General features: G+C 41.1%; 2 protein-coding genes across 2 annotated transcripts in view; one reads left to right on the top strand and one right to left on the bottom strand.

Moving 5' to 3' along the window:
- Positions 1-4273: 4273 nt before the first annotated feature.
- Positions 4274-6914, bottom strand: LOC114469487 (uncharacterized). Its single transcript, XM_028457032.1, has 2 exons — positions 5714-6914; positions 4274-5545 (listed from the first exon to the last, which is right to left on the bottom strand). Exons 1-2 carry the CDS (start codon positions 6912-6914, stop codon positions 4986-4988), a joined length of 1761 nt encoding a protein of 586 aa, XP_028312833.1. The 3' UTR covers positions 4274-4985.
- Positions 6915-25030: 18116 nt separating this feature from the next.
- trpm3 (transient receptor potential cation channel, subfamily M, member 3) overlaps positions 25031-26234 on the top strand; it is a 221555-nt gene continuing 220351 nt past the window's right edge. Inside the window, exon 1 of the mRNA XM_028458380.1 lies at positions 25031-25099. Coding sequence (XP_028314181.1) covers positions 25043-25099 — 57 coding nt within the window. The 5' untranslated portion in view covers positions 25031-25042. The remainder of the gene's footprint in view (positions 25100-26234) is intronic.

Below are 26234 nucleotides of genomic sequence, written 5' to 3'. Positions count from 1 at the left end.
TTCCAATCTAACGAGAACTAACGGAGGAGTCGTCATTTGAAAAATGGGCCTCCCGTGACACATACGGGGTAACGGGCCCCATTTATATATTGGTATGTGCCAATGATTTGGTACCACCAACTGTCGTAATATTTCACTCGTGAATAAATTAGAAATCAACTTTCTTTTTTTTTTTTTTTGGGCCCCAAATCAAAAATCGAGCTCCAAGCGTCGATGTGTACACATCCATAGATTATACCTACCAAATCTCAGCCCAATTCATTTACAAATAACAGAGAAGTAGTAGTTTGAATTAGTGTACACGACCACAAGAACAACAAAGTGAGTGGCATTAGTCCAGCCTAAAAACCTGTTTAGTTATATTTTAAGTTTTAATTATTGATTTAGGCTTCATAGATATCACAGATTTATGTATATATGCTCTTAAGGAAGTGGTTAGTAAGTACAGAGGGCACAACACGTCTGTTTTTATGTTTTCCTAATGCATCTAAAGCTTTTGACCGTTGGTATTCACATCAATTAATGCAGGTCAAATGGGGAAATATCTGCTCCATTCTCTGTGACAAATGGGGTTCAACAAGGAGGCGTTTTGTCACTTGTAATGTTTAATGTGTACATGGAGGATCTCCTAAACATGTGTAAGACTGGATCCATGATTGGGGAGTGTCTTAATATAATTTGATGTATACAGATGACTTGGGTGTTCGGTCTCCATGCAGTGCTGGGCTACAACAGCTGCTCAGTGTGCTCAAGTTATGGTATAAACCAGTGTTTCACAAATGGGGGTACGTGGCATTACAGGGGTGAGAGAGAGAGAGAGAGAGAGAGAGAGAGAGAGAGAGAGAGAGAGAGAGAGAGAGAGAGAGAGAGAGAGAGAGAGAGAGAGAGAGAGAGAGAGAGATAGAGAGAGAGAGAGAGAGAGAGAGAGAGAGAGAGAGAGAGAGAGAGAGAGAGAGAGAGAGAGAGAGAGAGAGAGATTTTGATTTTTCAAGTCACATTTATTTACAAATCGGTGCTAACACAGTACAAGAACACTCAAATAACAGTACCAAAAATTAATTCCCCCTTAACCACTGAACACAGCACACATTTCAGTGACCACAGATCTTCAAACTCCTGCAGGTTGTCACATGACTTAAAATAAAGAAAATCAGTCTTTAACCTCACTCTGATCATTCTCTTAAAGATAATGACCACATCATCATCTCTACAACCATTGACCTTGTTCCTCCGACTGAGATACACGGCCATTTTGCCCTGTCCCTGCAGAAAGTTCAGTAATCGGCACTCAACTTTCCTTTTTTTTACCTGTCTGATCCCTAGAATAAACAAATGAGTGTTAAAAGTGAGGCCAAACAACAAGAAAAACTGGGACATCAAACAAAAAAAGGCAGCAAGCCGAGAACACTCAACAAAACAATGAAAAACAGTTTCCCTGTGGGAGCAGAAAGGGCACAGATCAGACACCGTGGGGTCAAGAATTGACACAAAAGAGTTGACTGCAACTGCGCCATGAAGAATGCGCCACTGTAGGTCCCCTCCCCTCTTAGTCAGTGGAGGTTTGTACAGTGTACTCCACTCAGGTTTTCGTGAGTCACACAGGGCCAAGTGTGACCTCCATGGAGTATCCGGTCTACCACTTAGTTTCACCTGATTTAAAACTTTAACAGAAAGGTAGTAAAACTCCCGACCCCCAGTTTCCTCAAACGAAATGGCCGCAGAGGCCCTCAGTCTTAAAAACTCTCCATGATGTGTCATTCTTGGCATCAACGCACACTCCGGGAAGGTATCTGTGGGGTCTGGCACACATCGCCTCTTACCGTGACCTGCAAGGAGCCGTAGCTCAGACTCCACAAGTTGGCCCTTGAGTCGACGGAGAAAATGGCTGACGATCCTGACCGACCTGACGCCGATCTGCGATGCCAATCCGTCGGCATCTTTGAGGAGAGGGCCGGCAAATACCACAACGTCCGCAAGGGTTAGCACCTTCGAGCTGCAAAGTTTGTTCAGGATTGCGGACGATCCTGCCTCGCATCCAAGACGGGACCCAAACACAACCGGCTCCCTCAGTAGCCACGACAAAGAAGTACAGGGCTCAGAACGGCGAAGGTAAAAAAGTTTCCAAACTTTAAAAACTCCCTGGTAAAAGGACGGAAGCTTATCCATTGTCCGACCTTTAAAATCCATCAGGAACAGTGACTCACTCAGACCCAGCCCTCCACACTGCTTCAATATGGCACACGCCAAAGGTCGCCACACCAGGCCGGCAGGAGCGGTCAGGAACCGCTGGATGAAGCGGAGGCGAAAGGCAGCTCCCCGGCTGGCTAGGTGTATCAGACCGTGCCCCCCTTCCTCCTTTGGCAGGAAAAGCACGCTTTGCTGAACCCAGTGTAATCGATCCCAGAAGAAATCCACCAGCATGGCCTGCAGTCTCGCTAACAAGTCACCTGGAGGTTCCACAGTCACCAGCCGATGCCACAACATGGAAGCGAGCAGACTGTTGATCACCAGGACTCTGCCCCTGTATGACATCCGTGGGAGGATCCACTTCCATTTCTTCAAACGACCTTCAACAGCTTCTAAAACACCAGTCCAATTCTGGGCAATGAAGGTCTCATCCCCGAGATAAACTCCGAGGTATTTCAGCCCACCTGACCTCCACGTCAGGCCTGCAGGTAGACACAGTGTCCCTGTCGAAGCGTTCCCAACTGCGACCGCTTCACTTTTAAGCCAGTTCACTTTGGCAGAGGAAATCTTCTTAAAAGCACACACAGTCTTATTAAGTACATCAATGTCTCTTTGAGTCGTCACCAGGATAATAAGGTCATCAGCATATACAGACATTTTAAAATTGGTCATGCACCCTGGCAATGACACCCCGGAAAGCTGCGCCCTGAGTCTATGTAAAAAAGGCTCCAACGACAGAGAGTACAACATCCCTGACATTGAGCAGCCCTGTCGAATCCCACGTTCAACTTTAAACGGGGCCCCCAGACCACCATTTATTTTCAGCACACTCTCAATGTCACCATACAACACCCGGATCATGGCTATAAAACCAGAGCCGAACCCCATAGCCTCCAGCGTGCGCCAGAGGTACAGATGCTCAACCCGGTCAAAAGCCTTTTCCTGGTCGAGAGAGATCAGACCAAGGTCGAAGCCCAATGCTCTAGAGAGGTCCAAAATGTCTCGAATTAGCGTCACATTATCTGAAATGAGCCTACCGGGCACACAGTAGGTCTGGTCTACGTGGATCACGGATTCCATCACCTTCCTCAGCCGAGTGGCCAGCACCTTGGACAGCAGTTTGTAGTCACTGCAGAGCAGGGACACAGGCCTCCAATTTTTGATGTCCTGCAGGTCCCCTTTTTTGGGGAGTAGAGTCAGGACCGCTCTCCTACAACTCAGGGCCAGCCGCCCTGTCCTGAGACTGTCTCTGAGGACCCTCAGCAGGTCTCTGCCCATCTCAGGCCAGAAAGCCTTATAAAAGTCCACAGGCAGCCCGTCGATACCCGGAGCTTTCCCACTCTGCATACTTTTCAGTGCTGCCTGTAGTTCACCAGCAGTTAATGGGGCATCTAGCTCCGCTCTCAGGTCAGCAGGAACCTGAGGGAGGCCCTCAAAGAAGGCCTGTGCTTCCTCCGCCCCTTCCTGGATCTCACTCCTGTATAAGGACCTGTAAAAGGAGGCAGCATGTTCCCTGATCCCTGCCGACTCCGTCAGTAGCTGCCCGGTGCTGGAGCGCAGAGAGTGCATCAGCCTCCTCTGGCCGTTTTTCCGCTCCAACCCAAAGAAGAAATGTGATGGAGCATCCATGAGAGCCACATATTGGAACCGAGAGCGGACCATGGCTCCCTGTGCAGAGACCCCCAGAAGGTCAGATAGAGTAGATCGTTTGTTTTTGAGAGCTTCAATATGCTCTCGATTTCCCGTGAAGTGTGCCTGACTTTGCATCTCCTCCACCTCTCTCTCCAGAGCCCTAAGTGACCCATTCATGCTTCTAGTGACATTGAGAGTATACTGAAGACACAACTGTCTGATCTGCACCTTCCCAACATCCCACCATTGTTGCAGAGAATTGTAATCAGACTCTCTACTACTATGGGACTGCCAGAAAATTTTAAAAGCCCTTTTAAAAACTCGATCTTTGAGCAGGTTTGTGTTAAAATGCCAATAAGCACTCTTACATCGAACATTTTTCTTAAAAACCGAAGCTTTAACCAAGGAATGATCAGAAAAAACCAACCGGGCTAATCTGGCAACCCCTAAAAACATTAACGTGGTGCTGAAAACAATAAAAACGATCCAGCCTGGCCAAGGACAGATAGTTCGCCCTGCAGTGAGTCCAGCTATACTGCCTCACCCTTGGATGAATGTGCCTCCACACATCACAGAGGTCAAAGGCCTCAATCACTTTTAAAAAACAGCTCTTGGAGGCTGTGTGTGGCTCTGGGTGGTTCCTGTCTAATCCAGGGTTAGTGGTACAGTTAAAATCCCCCCCCAGAAAAAGAAGGACATCATCACTGCAGTTAGACAGGACGTCACTTAAAACACTAAAAAACTCCACCCTCTGTCTGCCCACTGTGGGAGCATACACATTAATAAACACCATTGGCACATCTTCAAAAACAGCACTAACTTTTAAAAGACGCCCCGGGATCACTTCCTCAGAGGAACTGGAGACAGGTAAAAAACCCCTGGAGAAGAGCACACCCACCCCACTACTAGTGCTGCTTCCGTGACTAAGGTGAACCTGCCCTCCCCATTCCTTCTTCCAATCTGCTTCTAATTCTGGTGTGCTGTGTGTCTCCTGGATAAATAAGACGTCTAGCTTTTTAGCCTGACTGAGGCTGAACAGTGAGGCCCTCTTCACCGCCTCTCTGGCCCCGTTTAAGTTCAGAGAACCAAGTTCGAACTCACACATTGTGTCAGCTGGGAATAAACTAACGAAGGATAAAAACACAAAAGAAAAAAAACCACACACCCTAAAACTGATCATCTTGGGAGGCCCGTTTTCTAATCTTGGTCAGAAACTTTTTTAACCGAAAAATCTCCTGCTCCGAAAACACGTCCTGCCCCAGGTTTCCTGGGTTCCTCATAAAGTGTCCCACAGAGTCATGGAACACCTGGAGGTCCGAGAAATAAGCCTCAAGCCGAACCAGCCTCATTCCCTTTGTATCCTTGAGGAAGGATTTTATCCTCTGAAAGGAGTACTGGCTCTGTTGGTCACCCCCTAACCCAGCGCATAGGGAGGGGGCCCCTGCATCTATGACCTGTGAATCTGCGTGTGCATCCTGAGAGGGTGTGAGCAAGTCCTGTGAGTCACTGTGCTCCTCCAAAACTGTGTGCGTGGCCTGCGAGTCTGTAAGTACCGAATCTCCAAGTGCGTGCTGTGAAACCATGTGTGTATCTAGTGCATCTGCGTGTGTATCCTCCATAAGTGTGGGCGTATCCAGTGAATCTGTGTGTGCGCAGCTTAAAGCCGTGTGTGCGCCTCGTGAACCTGTGTGTGTGTCCTGGAGCACTGTGTGTGCACCCTGTGAATCTGTGTGTGCACCCTGTAAATCTGTTCGTGCGTCCTGTATCACTGTATGTGCTCCCTGTGAATCTGTGTGCGCGTCCTGTATCACTGCGCGTGCACCCTGTGAATCTGTGTGTGCGTCCTGTATCACTGTGTGTGCACCCTGTATCACTGTATGTGCACCCAGTGAATCTGTGTGTGCGTCCTGTATCTCTGTGTGTGCACCCTGTGAATCTGTGTGTGCGTCCTGTATCACTGTGTGTGCACCCTGTGAGCATGTGTGCATGTCCAGTGAACCGGTGTGCATATCAGGTGAAGTGACATCAGTGTGTGAGATGCCATGTGTGTCAACCTTAGAAACTTTAGTGAACTTTTTAACAATCTTCTCTGTAATTTTACGTTTCGATGAAGATTTCAGAAAATCCTCATCCATCACCACATCTCCCTCCTCCTCCTCCAGTAAACCCCCATTCAGACCAGTGAGCCCTAGCTCTGGCTGAGTGTGAACGTTAACCCCAGCCAGCTCACTGCCATCCTCCTTCTGACTGTCACTAGCAGGGGACCCCTCCCCATGTGAGCCGACGGCTCCCACCTCACTACAGTGTGTGCCCCCCGGTGCTCCGTGCTCTCTCTCTGTGCTCTGTGAGACAGAATGAATCAGTGCTCCCTCAGTGACCGTCGATTTGAGCGCTTCACCCCGCATTTCCGAATCTCTGATATCGAGGTCACGTTGACCAACACGCAGCCCCCCCACACTGACAGGAGGCGGAGCCTCTGCATCGGCAGATCGACGCGCGCCACCTCCGTCCGGACACGAGCGGATGAGATGTCCCTCTGCCCCGCATCCAAAACACTTTAAATTGTCAGAACTGACATGAACTGTATAATCAAACTCATCAATGCGGAATCTCATGATTACATTTATCTCCTGCTTCCCGCTGAGGACCATAAACACCTGCCTCCTAAAGGACACTACATGTCTCAGTTTAGGAGACTTGCAGCCCAATGGGATCAGTTTAATTGGAGATACTATCTGACCGTGCCGGGACAGCTCCTTCTCAAGGAGACTGTTCTTCAAAAACGGCGGAACATTGGAGATCAACACCTTTCTCGCAGGGTTCCCCAACGGTAACACCGGAGTCAGAGCACCGCGGATCACCACCCCACTCTCCACCAGCTGATTGGCCTTCTCCGTGCTCTCCACAAAGATCACCACCGCACTGTTCATACGTGAGGCCGATTTAACGCTCCCGAAACCCACCACTTCACCCACCGCCAAACTACATTCCTCCACAGAGACACCCGGCCCCGTACACAGCTTCACGCCGTGCCGCCGGGTCAGTCTCTCCAGCCCGGGGCTGCTCCGCCCCACGGAGCTCACCTGAGCTGTCATGCTCACCTGAGCAGCGACGGCGTTAGCCGCCGCCAAACAATTCACCAAACTGCGCAATCTAACAAAAAACCACCCAACAGAAACCGAGGCAACGCAAAACTATCACACAGAGTGACGAAATAAGCCAGAAAAAGAAGAAAAAAGGTTCAAACTCACTCACAAAACTCCAAAACACCGGGTTTCCGAGCCTCCACTCACACTCACGCTGCCACTCACTCACTCAGAGAGAGAGAGAGAGAGAGAGAGAGAGAGAGAGAGAGAGAGTTAATAATTAAAATTATTAAATATATGGGCTATTATAATGTTTATTAAATTAATTATTAGTTAAAAATGATAACCATACTAAATATTACCACAACTCGCAAAATGACAACACAAACACACACAATAAGGGAAAAATACACTTTCTTCTTCTTGCTGATCTCAACGAGGACAGTCGCACTCTCTGTTTCTCCCTCCCTTCCATTCTTATCTCTCCCTGCTGCTGCTTTGTCTGGTCCTGTGAGCCTAAAAGAGCCTCTCTCTGCAACTCATCCAAAACCGGAATAATGGAATTAATTAGTTGGTCTCTCAGTGCTATCGACCAGATTTTTTCGAAGAAAAGAATCGGGGGTGGTGAACCCGCATGTCCAAGCGGGACGTTTGCGGCTGGATACGCACTTGACCCTTGGAATAAGTGGCGAGTTGTGTGTCTGTCCATCCTTTCCGTGGAAGACGTGGAGGACATCTACATGATTGGAATAATGATAGTAGGCATGCTGCTGATCAGAGCTGGTGGCTTTCTTATCTATCGAATGTACTACGCTGGCGACTGTTTTGGAAAAGCTTCCAGTGATTTCTGAAGGATGTAGAAGGGCTCTGAACACTCAGACTCATGTGTTGATTGATATCAAAAGCAAGCAAGAGCTGCTTATGGATCGTCTACGCGTTATGGATAACAATTGGGAGAAGTTGGAGGCCCAGCTTGGAAGTAGTAGTTCGACCACTCATTGGATTACAGCAGAGAGACCCAGGACAGAAGGCTATTGAAAATGGACATAGCCTGTAAAATGGACATAGCCTGTATCAAAAACACATTGCTTATCTCCCTTTCGGCTCCCCGGCCAGCCAAGGCTAAAGCCAAGGTTGTCTCATCTCTGATCACCAGGAAGTTTCTGCAGACGGCGGCTCTTACCCCCACTCCCTCCCCCCGCTCCTTCCCTACATTCCCACCTGGAACTGTGCCGCTGAACTGTTGCCACACATCATCTGACTGTTGTCAGTAGCGCAGCTACAGGTCTTCAATTTCAAATGCCCTCGTCAGCCATCTTCCTGCGCTGCATGGAGGCGTCGGCCATCTTCCTGCGCTGCATAGAGGCGTCGGCCATCTTCCGCGCTGCATGGAGGCGTGGTCGCAGCGCCCATTGGCAGCACGCCCATGTCCCCAAACGGCTGGAATCCTCTTGTTAGGGAAATCAGTCTCAAACTGGCAGTTTTTTTCCCCTAACCCCTCCTCTCCTCCTGTTGTTGATCCCTTTTTCACCTAAATATGTGGGCACCGCAAATGGCTGCTCCGGTGTGTGTATTCTTTCACTGCAGCTACCAAGTCAAATTCCTCGTATTGTTCTAAACTGTACCTGGCCAATAAAGCTGATTCTGTTTCTGATTCTGAATAATAAAAAGGACAAACAACAACAAAATGACACCAAAAACACACGCACTAAGAGAGAAAAATACTTACTATTACCAGCAACACACACAATGTGACAAAAATACACATCACTTCGAAATACAAAAAAATAACAAACATACAAAACGACACAAAAAAACACACAAAATAAGAGAAAATTTACTGAATAATAAAAAGAACAGACAAACAACAACAAAATACACTAAATGACACAAAAACAAACAAAATCATGATAGAAATAATCTTGATTACATGAAGAGTCAGTCTTTGTCCCGCATTAAGCGGGAGATGACAAGGCATTATAAGAACTATAGAAATAAATAATCAGGAGGCACTAAATACTGATTCATTCCACTTATTTACAAAATTAGATTGTTTAAAATGTTTATAACTCATTTATTCCATCATTATGCTCTATAGTTGTTTTTAGGCCGGGCTACCGGACTCAAAATGCCACCCCCTTTTCCGGTCATTTCTAAATTTGTTGGAACATAGTCGTGTGATATATCGTTGGCAATTCAATGTAGTTTATCGTTTTACTTCGCACAATTACATTTGTTTTACTCTGTGGAACCGAGTCATTTCACAGAATTCTCAGGAACATGAAACGTGCTATTCGGCGCGGAGAAGTTCTGCGGGCCCAGCCGTAGTCCATCAGAACATGTTTTCATAATATTCTGAGTAAAATGTTGTAGTGGAGCAGAGGGGTGCTTGGCTACGACCTGTTATGAAGAGTCTTGTTATGAATTGGAAGTTAAGCTTTCCCACATTCTTTTTAGGCAACCAGGAGTTGAATGTTGTTAATAAAGTGAGGTTCCTGGGTCATGTTATCAGGGAAGATGTATGTGATGATGGTGATGATGATGATGATGATCTACGGCATCAGTGTTGCAAACTGTATGCTTAAGCTAACATGCTTGCACGCAAATTCCACATGTGTCCTGTAGATGTTAAAATAGCTATTTTTAGAGCATACTGTACACCACTCTATACAGCACATTTGTGGTGCAGTTACAGTAAAGTTAAAATAAAATAAAAAAATACTGGTGGCTTATAATGATGCCTTTAGAATTATGCTCAACGTTATGTACCTAGATCTACAAGTGCCAGTCAATTATCAGTAATAATTTTACATTTTTTCATACTGTGCTCAGAAATGTTATGTTTAAATTTATGCTGAGGTTATCTAATTAGAAAAATGAGTTGATCCGCGCATGGGTTCAGCCATTGTGATCACTGGCAGTAATGTTTGTGTTTTAACTATATGCCCTATGTGGATATATTATACTTATTGTTGTTTATACCTCTTTTATATGGACCGAATTGGTCTGAAATGAAGTTGAAACGAAATGACATTTATTATATAGAGGAGGTTTAGCACATAATCAGAAAATTGGCTCTCAGGAATAAGTTGGCTCCTTGATTTAATTGAGCCCTCATTACAATAATCTCTGGCTGTTTCTTTCTCCCATGCTCTTATTTCACAAAGGAATGTCTACGCAATGCAAATCAAACACTTTACACAAGTTATCCACAATCTAACCCCCCCCCCCCCCCCCCCAATTAAAATGTAAATGTTCTTAATAATCACAAGATGTTGGATTCTTTTCCAAAGCAGTCACTCAGGACGCATCCACGCTGGCACACAACCAATGTCATTATTTATGATAGACTGGAAGTATTTTGATTAACAACCCTTCGATTGAGAAGTTGCATTTCTCCCCTTGTGTCCCACTCAGCACACAATCTGATTTGATCCATAATTACACTTCAGTATATTTGAATAGCTGAGTAAATGAATTAAATATAATGAAACCAGGCATCAGAAACCATCCTTTATAAAAGCATTTTGTCTTTTTGTCAGCAGGCCAATGCAGTGAGAATAGATACTATAGTGTGCATAATAAAGTCAGTGTACTCGTCTCATTCAGGTGATACTCCAGGGAACATCTGTGTGGGAACTTATTTGTATATCTGACAAGGAAAGGATATGAAACTCACAGCCCAAAGCACCCATATGGTCCCCCATCTCATAGTAGATTATGATGCCCATAAAATGCTCTGTGCACATGAAGACAGAAAACACACAGTCCTAAACCCTCACACTGAGCCTCTACTCAGCACAAGACATCAAATCATTTCAAATGCTTCATTTAAATCATTCTGTGCCTGTTTAAATCCTATAAAATCTGTGTTCTCGCATCACAGGGAAGCTCTGAGAAATATTTACAGTGGAGGTTTAATTATGTAATGCTCTGGCTTTTGAACTATGCAAATACATTTAGAGAAATGCCAAGGCTAAAAATATGACACTAGAGACTTGCGTGTGCTGAAGTGTGGGCGGTAGCCTTCAGCATTGAACTGTATATTGTATTTATGAGACCGATTATAGCTGTAACAACACACACATGCTTATCTGCTACACACCATTTGTTGGTTGTGTTCCTACTTTATTGTAATCGATTTGACATAAACAAGCAAACCCAAGCCTTTGTTTTAATTCTGACTTCTTTTGAGTAATGGAAGAGACAAAAAGATGATCCAAGTTACAGATTGTCAAACACAAACTGATGCTAAGGCTGCAGTCTAGGCTAAAGTCAATTCAAAGGCTATTTCTTTCTAGCTTAGTTAAAAGAGGACAATTAACAGTCAAACAATTTTTTTTTTTAACTTTTGTCTGCACATGCTGTCAAAGGTCAACACTACAAGAAGTGCAATCTTTTTAAGACAGCAATGAATGTTTTGTTATTGCAGGGACTCGAGATTCAAGGTAGAAAATGGAAGGGTAGGGAAAAGTTGATTATTGTAAAGTGAGGGTGAGATGTGAAATTGTGCTTATTGTGTTGTGTAATCAAGCCAGTCTGGTGATAAGCGTGAAGCTTAGGTAAAATGATGGTGGCTGTGGACAGAGGGAAGGAGTGAGTGATGATACCTAAAACAGGTCTTTGGGATCAACGTGTCTAAAGTTTAGCCCAGTACGAGTTTTAGCCCACAATCCAAGGCATGCTAGTGCATTGTAGACCATTGTACAGTATGTTCAAGAACTGCCACTGCAAACCCAAGTGCTGCCCCGGACCCGAAAATGCAGCCAGGCTAGCAGAAAGAGCGGGGGCCAAGGAGCCCAGGCAACCCCCCCACGGCCGAGCAGCCCTCCAGACGCCCCTAAGACCCCAAGTCAAGAGGCAGCCACTGCCCCCCACACACACACCAGAAAAAGCACCAAGGAGCCGAGGACCCAGTGCAACAGACCACCAGAATAGAAGCAGCACCGAGAGCAGCCTGCCCAGGGATAACGACCACATCCTTGGCCGCCGTGGGCAACAAAGGGATGCTGCATGCCACCCTCGCCAGCCCCCAGGTGCACCAACCGAGCCCCCCAGAGCACCCCAGGTCACATTTTTTTGACGCCGCCAGCGTGATGCGCCTTAGTTATTGATAGTCATCCCCCCCCCACACAAGGGCCCGGCTAGACTGCCACACCAGCAGGTTCGAGGTGTCTGCAAAGGGGACAGCTTTTCTTAGAAACCTTTTAAGATATTTAGTCATTTTATATCCTGATGTGATCATATTTTCTTATGTATACATCTAAGGTAGATTTCAGGACATTTAGGAAAAGGTTGTTACAATGAGAACCAATCTGGCAGGTGATGTTGATTGTCTTCTTCTTATTATTGTTTTTGATTTATTTATTACAAGGTGTTCTATTGATTTACCTTGACAGCTCAAAAAGGTAAATAATCTCCTAAAAATCCTTGAAAGATGACTAAATTAGGTCAAATTTAAAATATTCCATGATTATTATATTTCTTTGACCAAAGACGAATCATTAAACACGATTTTAAAGTTACTTAAGTTACTTGACATGCTTTATCATGCCTGAAGCAAGAGAAAAACATCTGGAACCTTAATTGAAACATATTCTTTTATCACATAAAATGTCTCTTCATTGGTACAAACACAGATACATTGTCTGTACACTTAAACGCTAAAATTCCTTGTCATGATGCTGTTAGAAATCTGTTCTGTTTGTCCAAGGATTTCTGAGTCATCCTGATGTCTCTCAAGGCCTCACTTTGTCTCTTTGTGCTCAATAAAGAAATCAGTCTTCTGATTATCACAATTAAAGTCAAACCATCTTCAATCCTAACTTTCCTATTTTTCTAATCTAACAAATCAACTACAAGAACAAAATAATGACTTTCTTTCAAACATATGTCATGATGAAGATGCACTCAGTTATGTTTACGTAACTGACCAAGGATTAACAATGAGTGACTCACATGACAGGATGAATGGCCTCTCTGTCTGTCTGTCTGTCTGTCTGTCTGTCTGTCTGTCTGTGTGTGTGTGTTCTGAACACCTTAAAACTGCCTCCTACAGTGAGGTAAAGGCACTAACTGCACAACTTCAACTTTTATCCATATCTTGGTAAATTTGTTGTAGATATATAGAAAATAAACCTTATTTTTTGAAAAGTGAAAAATAAAGGTGCCAGAAAGTTGTGCCAACCACTTGTACTGGTAATACATTATTTAGCATAATTCGATGGTCAGGTTAAGTGTTGAGTATTGTCAATACATGGAGTACATGCTTGGCTCGACTCAGCACCGTTTTTTGTGGAGTTTGCATGTTCTCTCCATGCTATGGATTCTATATTGGTTTGATCTTTTGAATATTGACTTTGCTGTCGGGTGTATTATTCACCTTTATTTATTTATGTCTGCTAAAATGCTTTGTCACATTTATGTTCCCATTGATTGCTACCTGAGGTGATAGAGGATATGAAATAATGACTTCCTGCCATTTTCAGATTATTGGATTATCAGTGGGTGCATGTTTATGGTGATATTGACTGTGTTTGAGCGTGCAGGACAATGAATGATTGTTATCAGAGTCCAGCCATTAGCCTCCCAGTATGACACTGGAGTTTATTCAGTTGATCTCGACTCCGCTAACTTGCAACAGGGTATAATTTTCTAATCTCATCATTCAATCGGCTCCGGTTGATTCCCTGCTGATGCTTGGTAACGGCGCTCGTGAATAATGAAACGAAAGTGACAGCCTTGCAGGGGGCCGTCTCCATGACAACCCCTCTCCCGGTGTCCTTACAGCCCAGAGGAGCGACGTAAATCTGCTGTCTGCTTAATGTCACAGCAGCAAAAGTCCCACACAAAGAGCACACTGACAGGTTGGAGGTGACAAGATAGGCTTTTGATTACAAATCCACAATTGTTTACTTTGTCCACGACTGAGACAAATATGAGCTGAGTCTCAGGAGCGACCAGGAACCACATGATGCACCTTATTGACAGCCCTCATGATCACCTGCAAACTTCTGCTTAATTGAGTTAATGACCTGGAACTGATGACAACCATGGTAAATATGCATCATTATCTAGTTTGTTTGTGTGGCAGACATCGGCAACTGGAGGCCCGGGGCCCGCATGTAGGAATATAAAGGCCAACATATTACACAAAATAACTCCCAAAACACACAAGTTGACAGCAAAATGCACAAAGTACACAAAAACACAGAAAAAATTCCAAAAATACACAAAAGAACTCGCAAAACACAAAATAGCAACAGACACAACAACCACCGAAACCACATGAATACAGAAAGTGACCCCAAAAACACACAAATCGACAATATAAATGCAGAAAATTACCGAGAAATACACAAAATTACAACAAAAACACAAAAAAATAACAAAAACACACAGTCTCTCTATAAAAGCAAGGAAGGTCTGTCTGTTATATTCCAAACAATTGTTCCAAAGATATTGTACAGTTTGAATCTATTTTACTTTTAATCTCCTTGCTTTTGAAGTTGAAACAGTTTGTCCAATAACTTCTTTTCACCTACATAATCTTGAATAAATACGAATGCATAGATGATTACTATCCTGCTCTATGAAATTACAAAGCTTCGCGACGTATCATCTGAGACTTGAGTTCTCTTTGTGGTCATTCTGAGATTCTTGTCAAACCCCAAACCTTTATATCCACTAATATCTTTGCTGCCCTGGCAGAAGTTTTTTGGTTTTATGATACGAAGTAACTATTTAATTTGATGTTTCCCAACCCTTTCTGTTGTGTACCCCAAAACCTCTCTTCAAATGATTCATTGAGGCCATTCTTTGTCAACAAATGGAACAATTCTTACATACAGTGTCTGAAATAGGCAATTAAATTAGTCATTATGTTGGAAATAAATTCATAAATGATCCAAATACCCCCTGCAACGTGTTCAAGTACCCCTAAGGTTACAAGTAGTTCATGGCAAACAATAATTTTTCGCAATGTTTGCTAGATTCTGTGTTCTATTTCATCTGTTTGTGTAAACATGTTAAAACATTCAAGTTACAGATTATTTATGGAACCAAAAGAATAAATGATTTTAGAATATGAACAATAGAGATATGACTTATCTGTAACTCAGTCCAACATGTCCACAGTGTTATAAATTATATTTAAATATATTTCCTCTGTTTATGACCCCGTTTATTACTTTTGTATGTAATGGATACAGAGCATCTGATTTTTTTTTTTTAACGTGGCTTGACAAACTCTGCTTCCTCCTTGAGTAACGGCCCACAAACGGCTTTGGTGTGTACTGATCAGCGTGGGTAGAGGTGGGAGGAAGGGCTTTAAGGTCACGGAGGGAATATTTTAATAATGTCCATAATCTTCCCCTCCTACGTACACACAACTCCTACAGATACACTCCCCCACCCAACACACGCGCACACACAAAAGCGCTATCCAGACGTAGGCAATTACCCTTTAACATCAAATGGTTCATCAGCTTTGGTGGCCCATTAGATAGTGAGTTAACCTTATCCACCTGTTGATGAAGAGGTATGGCTGTGACGCTACAGCCTTGTCCCAGGCACAGTTATCACAAGAAAACATGCCGTGTAATTTCCACACAGCACGACAGGGGCTTATCAAGGCCTGGAAAATGCAATAAAGAAAGGATTATGTCCCAATGATTTAGAAGCTAATAATTGACTTTGTGTTGGAACTTAAACCATCCTGTGAGATGTTTGAGTCCAAAAAAATAACGTTAGACTTTCTGTATGACGGAAGAGGGAAAATAAGGAATGATGTATATGTGTAAAATAAGTGATTACTAGTAGTTTCTTTAGGTGAAGCTCAACTATAGGAAGGAATAATAGCTTAGTAATAGAGTAGCAGTGTTAGAATCAATAAAGATTCAGATTTTTCATAAGCAGAAGCAAAGTTTATATTATTTCCATCAACTGTGTCAATGAGCCCAGTGGGAGCATTACTGAAATGAGCTCTGCCATCTTAAGTAGGAGTTCTACAACCATGGGGAAAGATCCAAAAAGGGGTCTTAGACCCATTTTAAGTGGGTCATGAACCTTTGACAGGATTAAAAAAAATAGCCTATAATAGCCTATCTAAGGTTTAAACTGCAGCATCTTTTTTGTTAAATTAATGTATGAAAATAAAGATCTACATTTTTTAAATACTCCATTGCCATTGTACAAGAAATTGAGTCATCCCAATTTGTGTCACAGTTTGGTATCAATGTGTGTTGGTTAAGCTGTGGAGCTAAAGTGCAGTGATTTAGTGGTCAGCACTTCTGCCTCATTACATGAAGACCCTGGTTTCACAGACCCTCGTCTCGGTTTGATTGTTTATTCTGTGTTGCCATAGGTTTCCTCCTGGGACTCTTTTCATCCATAGGAGTCAGAGTCAGAGTCTTTTTAACTTTAAAATTAAAGCTAGATACAAAGTCAGAAGAGGCGTTAAAAGAGCAACCAGCACCAATGTGTAGACATGAATATTTGGAAAAATAAAATTAATACTGAAGCGTAGTTGCCAATTTCTCCTAAATAAAACTCAACGCTGTGCAACGCTTGTTCTGAAGTGGAAGCTCTGGCTATAAAAAGTTTGGTTTAAAAAAAAAAAAAAAAAAAGTAAACTTGTAAAAAAGTGAAGATGTCATGATTGCCGCAAGCAGCTAGAGGTCATCTTTGGGATGTTCTGAACCAGGAACGCTGAAATGCACTGTTCCCCGAGTGGGATCAATTTCTACAGAGCCAGATACACGCTAAACGACAATGCCACAATGGGTACAGACGCTTATGGCAGCATATGGCAGACACACACGTTACTGACACGTGTGATCCAGAACACAACTTCTTTCTTTTTTTGTTCGCCACTGACTGTCCATGCTTGAATTGTATGTATTATTTTATTGATATGGTTAAATATAATCACACAATTATGAAACTATTGTCAAATTTTTAATGCTTCTTGCTTAATGCTGTATTCAAACTAGTTACAAAATAAATATATATATATATATATATATATATATATATATATATATATATATATATTTTTTTGTTTGATATAGGTAGAAAGTTGTCCACAGAGAAGCCTATAGTTCCATTTAACCTCATTTTTCTTGATGATGAAGGTGTCCATTTGTTTGTAGGACAATTCTGGAACAATTTACTTAGCTGGGCATGCAAATGCACTATCCAGCGGTAATGTTGAAGTTGAACCTGAATAAGGACAAAACCTTGTTATCTGAGAACATTATCACTCTTTAATGCTGTATTGTCTAATGGGTACAGCTCAGAATTTAGCAAACACCTTTAATGAAAAAACCCTACATTTCCACGTGAGCAAGCATTAGTGATGATGGAGTGGAGAAACTACCTTTTAACTGAAGGAAACCTCCAGCAGAACCTGACTCAGGCTGTACACTAACCCCAAGCAGAGTGAGTGGAGAGAAAGAGGAGAACAGAACAGGGTAGAGAGAAAGAACATCAGAGTTGAACCATGAACCACACATCAGGAACAGTCGGCTCCAATCCTGGGACACCTAAAAATGATAGAGAAGAGAAAGCACAGACCACACAAAAAGAAACAGTTAAAGCATCAACAAGAATAACCAGCGAATCAAATTTAATTGCAGAGAGAAAAAAAAAAAAAACCCCTTTCTGCAAGATTGTTACTTTGTGTTTCACTATTAAATGGCATCACAATAATTGCACAAATATCAATAATAATAATAATAATAATCATCATCATAATAGGCAAACAAGGTAGAAAGGGAGTACTGTGTGGAGCTATAACTCTTCAGATCATCAACAAACTCTGAAGAAGAAAATAGTCTGAATCAAAGCCACAGTAATTCCATCATGCTTCGTCCACCTCTCAATGGAGAAATCACAAAGTGTGAAATTCAATGCTCACTAGTACACTGTTATGGAGCTGGTCTGATGAAAAAGTAATCGATGACAATTGGTTTGTAGTTACTATGTGGGATTTCACAGTACAACCTAGCAAACGCTCTAAACCAGGGGTGTCACACTCATTTTAGGGGCCAATACAGAAGGGCCACCAAGTGTGGAGGGAAAGAGTAAATGCCTTAATTCTGTGAAGCACTTTGAGATAAAGCGCTATATAATATCCAATGCATTATTATTATTATTATTATTATTATTATTATTATTATTATTATTATTATTATTATTATTATTATTATTATTATTATTATTATTAAGAGTTTGATCAAAGCAATACATGATAGATAGCAGTCCCTGCAGGATTGTCACTTTTAAATTCCAGGTGATGCGTTCAGATTATGTTTTACCAATGTCTGTTTTTGTAACATTGCTTTCATTTGAGTCAGCAATTAAAAACAACTGTAAAATTAGCTGCATCATTATTAACTTTATCTTTACCGACTTGGGAAAATAAACTTGATGAAACAACTTTTAAAACATAACTTTCTATTTAGTGATTACTTAGTTCCCTGAGATGACTTGTTGTATTTAACACTACACTATATAAAGTTCAAATGAATTGCTTGGCATTTGGATAACTGCTTTGTGTAACTAGTTTGATGGGAATCACCCACTCACTTTTTACTTTGAAACATTTCTTATCCCACTGTTGTCACTCTTGGCCATAATATTTGATGTTTTATCTTTAAATATGGGTTAATTTTACTTCGTCACTCGTGTGGTTATTTTGTTTTACTGATTTAAAGCCAATACAGAAACACAAAAAAACCAAAAACCAGATAAGCAGCATTTTTCTGTTTTTTGTGTATTTTTATTTATTTTTTTAACTTGTTCTGTTTGTGTGATATTTGGATATTTACAGAGAAATTAGAGCGAGAACTGAAGTCCGGTGCACCTGGTTTCCTTCCCCAGGTCCTGGACCAGGTCTCCTCACACATTAGGACTGTTTAGGATTTATTTTAGCAGTTTTCTGTTCCTGCTCATGTTTTCATTCAGTCTGTGGATGTTTTAGCTCGTAAAAAGCTGCTCATGTTTATGTTTTGTTTTGTGGTGTTAAGGTCCAAATAGAATCCACATGAACTGGTGACCAATGTTGGGAACGTTACTTTAAAAAAGTAATTAGTTATAGTTTCATTAAAAAACTGAGTTAGTAATTGAGTTACTCTTTAATAAAAGTAACTCATTACCAAGGAAAGTAACTATTTGTGTTACTGTTAAAAAAAAAAGTTGCTATATGTCAAAGAATTCAGATTTTTTTTAGATGTGTGTGTCGTTGTGAGGTGCTTCATAAAATACTAGTTGCTTACGACGGATGTCGACAAAGTAGTGTTTGTATCGCCACCTTACAAATGCCAACTTTTCATTGGACTGCTCAACGCTCGCCATCCCTACTGCTTCATCAAATCTGTAGTGGTTGTGTATGTGTGGCGTGTGTGCTGCCACATGTGTAAAAATACTGGCTCTGATTGGCTACCACAAAACATGACGCTGCCTTAGCCAATCATAATCGCTCCCCTTGTTTTTAACCCACCTCCTCACTACAGCTGCATATGAAGCCAGGGTTGCGTTCGGATAACAGTTTATTCAATCAATGCATGTAACGCACTGCATTTAACGTTCAGGAACGTTAACGACTTAACGGCGTAAAAAGTAATTAGATTACCCCGTCATTGAAAAAAAAAAAAAAAGCTGTTACCTAACGCCGTTATTTTAAACGGCGTTATTCCAAACACTGCTGGTGACCGACTATCGATTGTGTAGCTGGTTTGATGAAGATTAGATGTTAGAACTTCTACGATTTAACACTTTTGCAAAAACAATTACAGCTTTTTGAGGGCAGTAAAAATATTTATTTTGCACATTATAAATACCGCTAACAGCAGCCGTCAACACACACAGAAGTTGATCAGAAGAAAGGAGGAGGAGCACCAGTAGTTCATTACACCACCTCTGGTTCCGCATATCTTAATCCATTTTGTGGTTTTGATTTATTTATGTATTAACATTTCAAATCACCAGTAATGTGACTTATGTGTTGCTTCTTTTTATGTTCGGACTGGGAACAAAAGTCCGCCCAGTCACCATTTTATCTGGATACTAGTTGACAGATATATATTCACAAATTTGGACTTCCAGCATCAATAACGCTTTAACTAAACGTCATCGACACACACATTACGCCTCTTTGTCATCATTTTTTATCCATCATTTAAGTCCATCTGTGTGTGGTGAGATTAAAACATGAAGCTCTCGTCCTAGTTTCCCTGTAAATATCCAAATATCACACAAACAGAACCAGATATGATTTTAAAACAGAAAAACGCTGCTTGTTTGGTTTTTGGTTTTCCTGTTTCTGGTTTTAAATGAATAAAACAAAACAACCAACCCGTTTTTTCTATTTTTCAATTTGGTTTTGAAACAAAATAACCAAAGAACGAAGGTTAGACGGGTTCGTTATGTTTATTCAACATTATTAATGCAATCTTTTGATTCAGTCTTTAGGGGAAATCAATTTGTAGATTGTGGTTAAAGTGTGTGTGTGTGCAGCAGGGGCACATGTTTGATGGAGCAGTGTGGTAATGAACGAGGCCCTGATCAGCACCAGTTTGTACCTGATGTGACAGGCCAGAATTGGATGAGCCATCTTACGATCTCACTGTTGCATCTGAGCCGACAGGTCATGATAGAAGGATACATGGAGGCAGCAGGGTGAGGACTACAGAACAGGATAAGTACAGGGTGGATGTTAAAACAAAGACATAGTGCTTACACACAATAAACCACAGAAAAAGATTACATCATCCTCAGGTTTCCAGACGACCAAGTGGGCCCTAAAACCATCAGTGATCATACAGGGGCCCCACGTCGTCATGTCACAAGACGACTCCTCCCCTCTGTTGCCATGGCGTCAAAGAGATCTCTTCATTAATTTATAGTACAGCTTAGAACTAAATTAGCACTCATTAGCCACACGCTGTTTACTTTACTTTATTTGCTATCATTAACCCTCCAACCTTCAAACTGTGCACTTCACGTGTGTGTGTGCATGTGTGAGGGAATTGACTTAGGGTGTGTATCATAGCATCATTACCTAGCAACCTGCGCCGGTGAGATGCTCAAAGGCTCTGGATCACTGGGGGTGACACACACACACTGCAGGACTCTCACAATGAAGCCCCACATCATATTTATTGTGACCCAAGTAGTTTCACTGATGACGTCCCACCAACCAGATGCTCGTTGGACTAAGACAGCTGCCAGATCTGCAAGAACTGGTCTACTCTTAATTTTTTTGGTCTCTCCTTTGCCTTTTGTCTTCTCCAAAACATGGAAAATTAAGAAAGAACAGAGGAAATAACCAGCAAGACCATTGAAAACAGAAGGCATTGCTTTCTCTTGCTTAATTTTTGCATTTTCTTTTAACCACCATTGCTGAAGGATGAGATATGCTGATGTAGAAAAGCGGCTGAAGAAGATTCCACTTCTTACTTAGACTTAGATGAGTATAAATAGTGGAAAAACAAATGAAATGAAATAAAAATAACGAGTGGCTTTATTGGAACAAATGCTAATTGTAAATATTGTGGAATTCTACCCTTTTCATTTCTGGTCCACCGTGTTTCTAATGGATCCACAGATGTGTTTTAACTGGGACTGACAGTGTCTCTCACACACACTAACACACACTAACACAAGCTGCGTCATGCCCTATCATCCAGTGCGCCATCACTAGCAGGGGGACGTCTCGCCCACCTGTGGCTTCTGACTCCTGGAGCCAACCATCTCATCACAGCCACCATTTGTCTCTCCCTTCATTCATCTGGGCTTGTCCCCTGTTTGGTTGTGAAGATCTGCACCACTTTGTCTGAAGTTTTTTTTTTTTTTTTTTTTTTTTTTTTGAAAGAAACCAAGAAGGATCTTCACACAGAAGTCTAGGAATCAAGTGAAGTGAAGTAAAGGGAAGAGGAACAGAGTGACCCTGGGACTATAGAGTGGTAAGACATCAGCCATTTTGAATTTCTATGCTCTCCTGACGATGAAGTTTCAGCTCCCTATGGAGAAGTCAAAGACTTGAAGTTTGAATCTAATCAAAAATCTATACATACTGTAGCTGAGGGACTTATAAAGGACTTTACAGTAGCTTAAGATCTCTATCTTGGCTTTGCCAGGGATTTATACATCATTTAGATTCTTCATGGCCATGATTAATGTTGCAAATTGTGACCCAGAGTAACAGACTGATGGTAGGAAATGGTTTTGCTGCCAGTTGATTAAATAAATAATTGTCTGCCTACATTTGCTTCTTTTCCCATCTGTTGGCTGTTTGGCCTCTTAAGCAACCATATGTTGGTTATCAATTAAACATCTTCTGGCCATCACAGTCTCTCTACATATTGATAGATTATCTTAAAACCTCTAAGCTATTCTGTGTTTCCAGGCATCTTCTGTGCTGTTGGGTTGTCCTTCGTTTTTTTGCACCGTCACAGCCTGACAAGTTTATTTATTTATTTTTCTGTACTTGGGTCGTGAAACAAACATAAATTCTGTCCAACAATCAGTAAAAACTGAGCGTTTCTCGCCTTGTATGGCATCGTTATTGAGACTCATGATCAGATCATTTTTTTTTTCCAAGTATGTGCCACTTAATTCAGCGTGTGTGTGTGTGTGCGTGCGTGTGCGTGCGTGTGCGTGCGTGTGTGTGTGTGTGTTAGAAGGGAAGCCGGCTGGTGATTCATGCACACAGTCTCATAGGAAAGCGTCAACGCATCGTTGAACATATGGGGCGTATCATGGCTTTTCTCGCTGTCATTTAGACTGTCATCAAACAGCTTGTGGGATGAGTAGCAGTTTGGACTGTGTTGGTTACACTTCACAACAGGGGGGTGCCTCTGTGTTCGGCTCATCTTCTGGTACAGCACGACAGCTCGTTAAATCTTTCCCAAGGCAAATGACAACAGCAGATGATTGTGTCCAACGACATAGAAAGTCTGAGAATCTGTGAGTTTTAAACCAAAGTTTTGGTGGAAAGTCTTGCCAACACCTTCAAGATGAACACATAGGGTAGCTCAAAGCACAGAGTGTAGCTGCTTGTTTTTCTTTATATATTTTTTTGTATGCATTAATATATTAAAACTGTATAAATGTATAAATTACAAACACCTTGGGAACAGAAACACACATGTTAGTCTGTGGATATCTGTGCGTAAATTATTGATGGCATCAGCCTGCTTAAAAATGCATCCTCAACCTTTTGTCGCACAGAGAGAGGAAGCAGTGATGGTTAGAATGTGTGTGGCGACACAGGCTAAAGATCAGTGCGGTGAAGACGACCATGTTGTTCTGTTTTTGCTTGATGTTTTTTAACCTCACTAAAGGGTAAAAATCTATTTTTTTTTGCAGGTTTGGTTTTAAGAAAAATCCTCAGTATGGGAATAAGGATTATGAATTAATCACAGCTGTTTACATCATTGATCTGCTTTGCCGAATGAGTGGCCTTGCTCAGCTGAATGTGACTCTCAAAGCGTGCTATTGAGCCGGAAATAACGAAGGTTAACTTTTCCATAATGAAACTAATTAATTTGATGTTCAATAGTCAATGGATTTAAATTCACAGTTTCTGGAGAGTTATGGTAATATGACCTTTTTCTTTCATTGAGTAAAAGCATCACAAGAAACTAAACATGTCATTTTATAATTTTATTAAAACCTCAAAATAGAAGAAAATTCTCTAAAGCAGGGGTTCTTAACCTTAGGGTCAGGACCCCACTTGGGGTTGCAAGACGCTGGTAGGCGGTCGCCAGATACCTTCAAGAAACAAAGCTTTTTTTTTTTCCTTTAACCTTTTTCTGCATCTACACCAAACTTGCCATATTTTAATCTATTTTTTTTTATCACTTTCTTGCCATATTTTTGCTCTTTTTAATGCGTTTTTGCTACATTACTCCCATTTCTGCCAATTCTCAATTCAATTTCAATGCCTTTTCTGCATATTTTTTCCCACTTTCAAGACTTTTTACTTAAAAATCATTTCCACCACACTTTAAACCTTTTTAAACGACTTTTTCTGTCCATTTTTGGCCACTCCAATTTGCAACTTTTAACCAATATCTGTGGTTTTTAAAGTCCCGGTTTTTGGTCACTTTGAACCCATTTTTTTTTTTTATTATTTCTGATTAAAACAAAGATTTACATCTTTATGGCTCTATATTACATTACAAAAAATAATAAACTTCCTGGATAACAGTGGATATTATTCAGATCAATAAATAAATATGGTTATCTATTCATAGAACAATGGACCATCATTTTGCTGACTTTATGGATGGACCCCAAAAAGCTCTCCCCTTTATTCCCCCTTATAGATGGCCCTGTCTCCACATGACTGTTCATTAATGTTCATGTCGGTGTTCAACCACCTTCAGGTACAGTGGGGGTCCCCGGTCTCTGGCACCTTTATTTTTGGGGTCGCAGGCTGAAAAGGTTAAGAACCACTGCTCTAAAGCAGACATGTCATGGTAAAAAAACCAAAAAAAAACTATAACGTGCGCACAAAACACTGCTTCATGGGCAGAAAAAACTAATTCAAGGCCACCAAATAAATAAAAAACAAAATACTAAATAATAATTTTAATATTATTCCTGGTAATTTATATTGCTATTGGAAGCAGAAACAAATGGCAGATGTTGTCAAAGAGCTGAGCTACTCTCCTCCATGCCATGTGGCTTTTATTAATGTTGTACAAGTGTTAAAAGTGGCTGTTCTAAACAAGAAGTTAAGTGTTAACACTATGTGTTATTACATGAAATATTGCATGTATCTATTTGTATAAAACCAATAGGAAACAATTGTGTTACACAAAGATACACAGTTGTGGTAAATAGTGTGAATATCCTCTGTTGCACCCATTCAAAAACAAAAGAAAATGATGAAAGTTGTTTCAGCTCTAGTTGGCTGGTGTTTGACCCACTTTTTCAGATTTTGTCAAAAGATACAAATAAAGCTTTAGTTTTAAGAATTCAAAAACCTCAATGGTTGAAATGAAAGAAATATTTTATTGTAATGAATTATAAAAAGAAATTTTTCAAAGGACACAATGTTGTTTATAAGCAACACATGTTTCTTTTCCTTCTTCAGACTTCTGAACTTCTTCACCCTTCTGAGAAAAATGACCAGGAAAACTCACACCAGACGAGTGTTGACGCCCCTTTGCACTGAAATTAAGGTAAGAAACATCATCTGTACCTGTTGATCCTGTTTAGAGACCTTTTGCACCCATTTAATTTAAGCATTACAGTGAACCTTAGACTTTGGACCTTGGGAATCTAAACAGATGGGCCAAAATACATAACCATCTTAAGATAAATGTGATAATGAGAATTCAAAATGCATATTAAAAGCTATCACACATGTGGCATAGTGATTAGTTTCAAGAATATTGTGATTGTGTATTGACATGAAAACCTATTGTGAGCATCATCAAACACATGGGAGTGATCACATTTTTAAGAATTCTGCAAATTAGATATGTTAGGAGCTTAAAGAATGTCAACGGTATTTGTATTTATTTTAAAAATAATCAGTAGTGATGCACTGAAATGAAAATTATTGGCTGAAAACAAAGTCCAAAAACCGAAGGGAATTACCGTATTTTGCCAATTATTAGTAACATTGAATTTATGGCTATGAATGTGAACTAACCTCACTAGAATTTAAACATTGCAATTGCATGAATTAATATTAATGCTATAAAGAATAAATCAATTAAAAATATATGATATTTATTTAGCGCTGACATTTATCCCACATTCATTTCACTCCCTTTCAAGCAGTGTATTTATTTCTGTTTATCTACAGTGTTTACGTTAAATTAGCCATGTAGGCTACAAATGTATGTACACTTTCCTGTTTGTATTCATTTGCTAAAAATAAATAAAATAAACAAGAAGACATCCTCATCATCCCCTGCCAGAAAAAAACGAAACAAGGGCAATGACTCCGGAAAAAAAATTAATGCACGCTTCTCATTTTCGAACTCCATCAAGGTGTTGATACCCTGAAGCCGCACACCGAATTTGGTTTTCCTATCTTAAACAGTTTCTGAGAAAAACTGTTCCCTTTAACGGACGGAGCTCAAATCCCCCTTTCCGCACTTTGTGGCGGGGGATAATAAAGGCAACAGCTGACATTCCAACAATGCACAACATAAAATAAAAAAAATTTAATCAAAATGTTTAACTTGACCCCAATTATGTATACATTAAATATTAATATATGGGCTTAGAACTGATTGGTGACTGACTGGCTGAAAGATTAATCAATTTAAATATGTTCTATCATAAAAACACAAAGTGCATTAA

This window comes from Gouania willdenowi, chromosome 9 (assembly GCF_900634775.1).
Source record: "Gouania willdenowi chromosome 9, fGouWil2.1, whole genome shotgun sequence".
NCBI classification, from domain to species: domain Eukaryota; kingdom Metazoa; phylum Chordata; class Actinopteri; order Blenniiformes; family Gobiesocidae; genus Gouania; species Gouania willdenowi.
The sequence above is the reverse complement of the archived record's forward strand: the minus strand, read 5'-3'. Positions and strand labels throughout refer to the sequence as shown.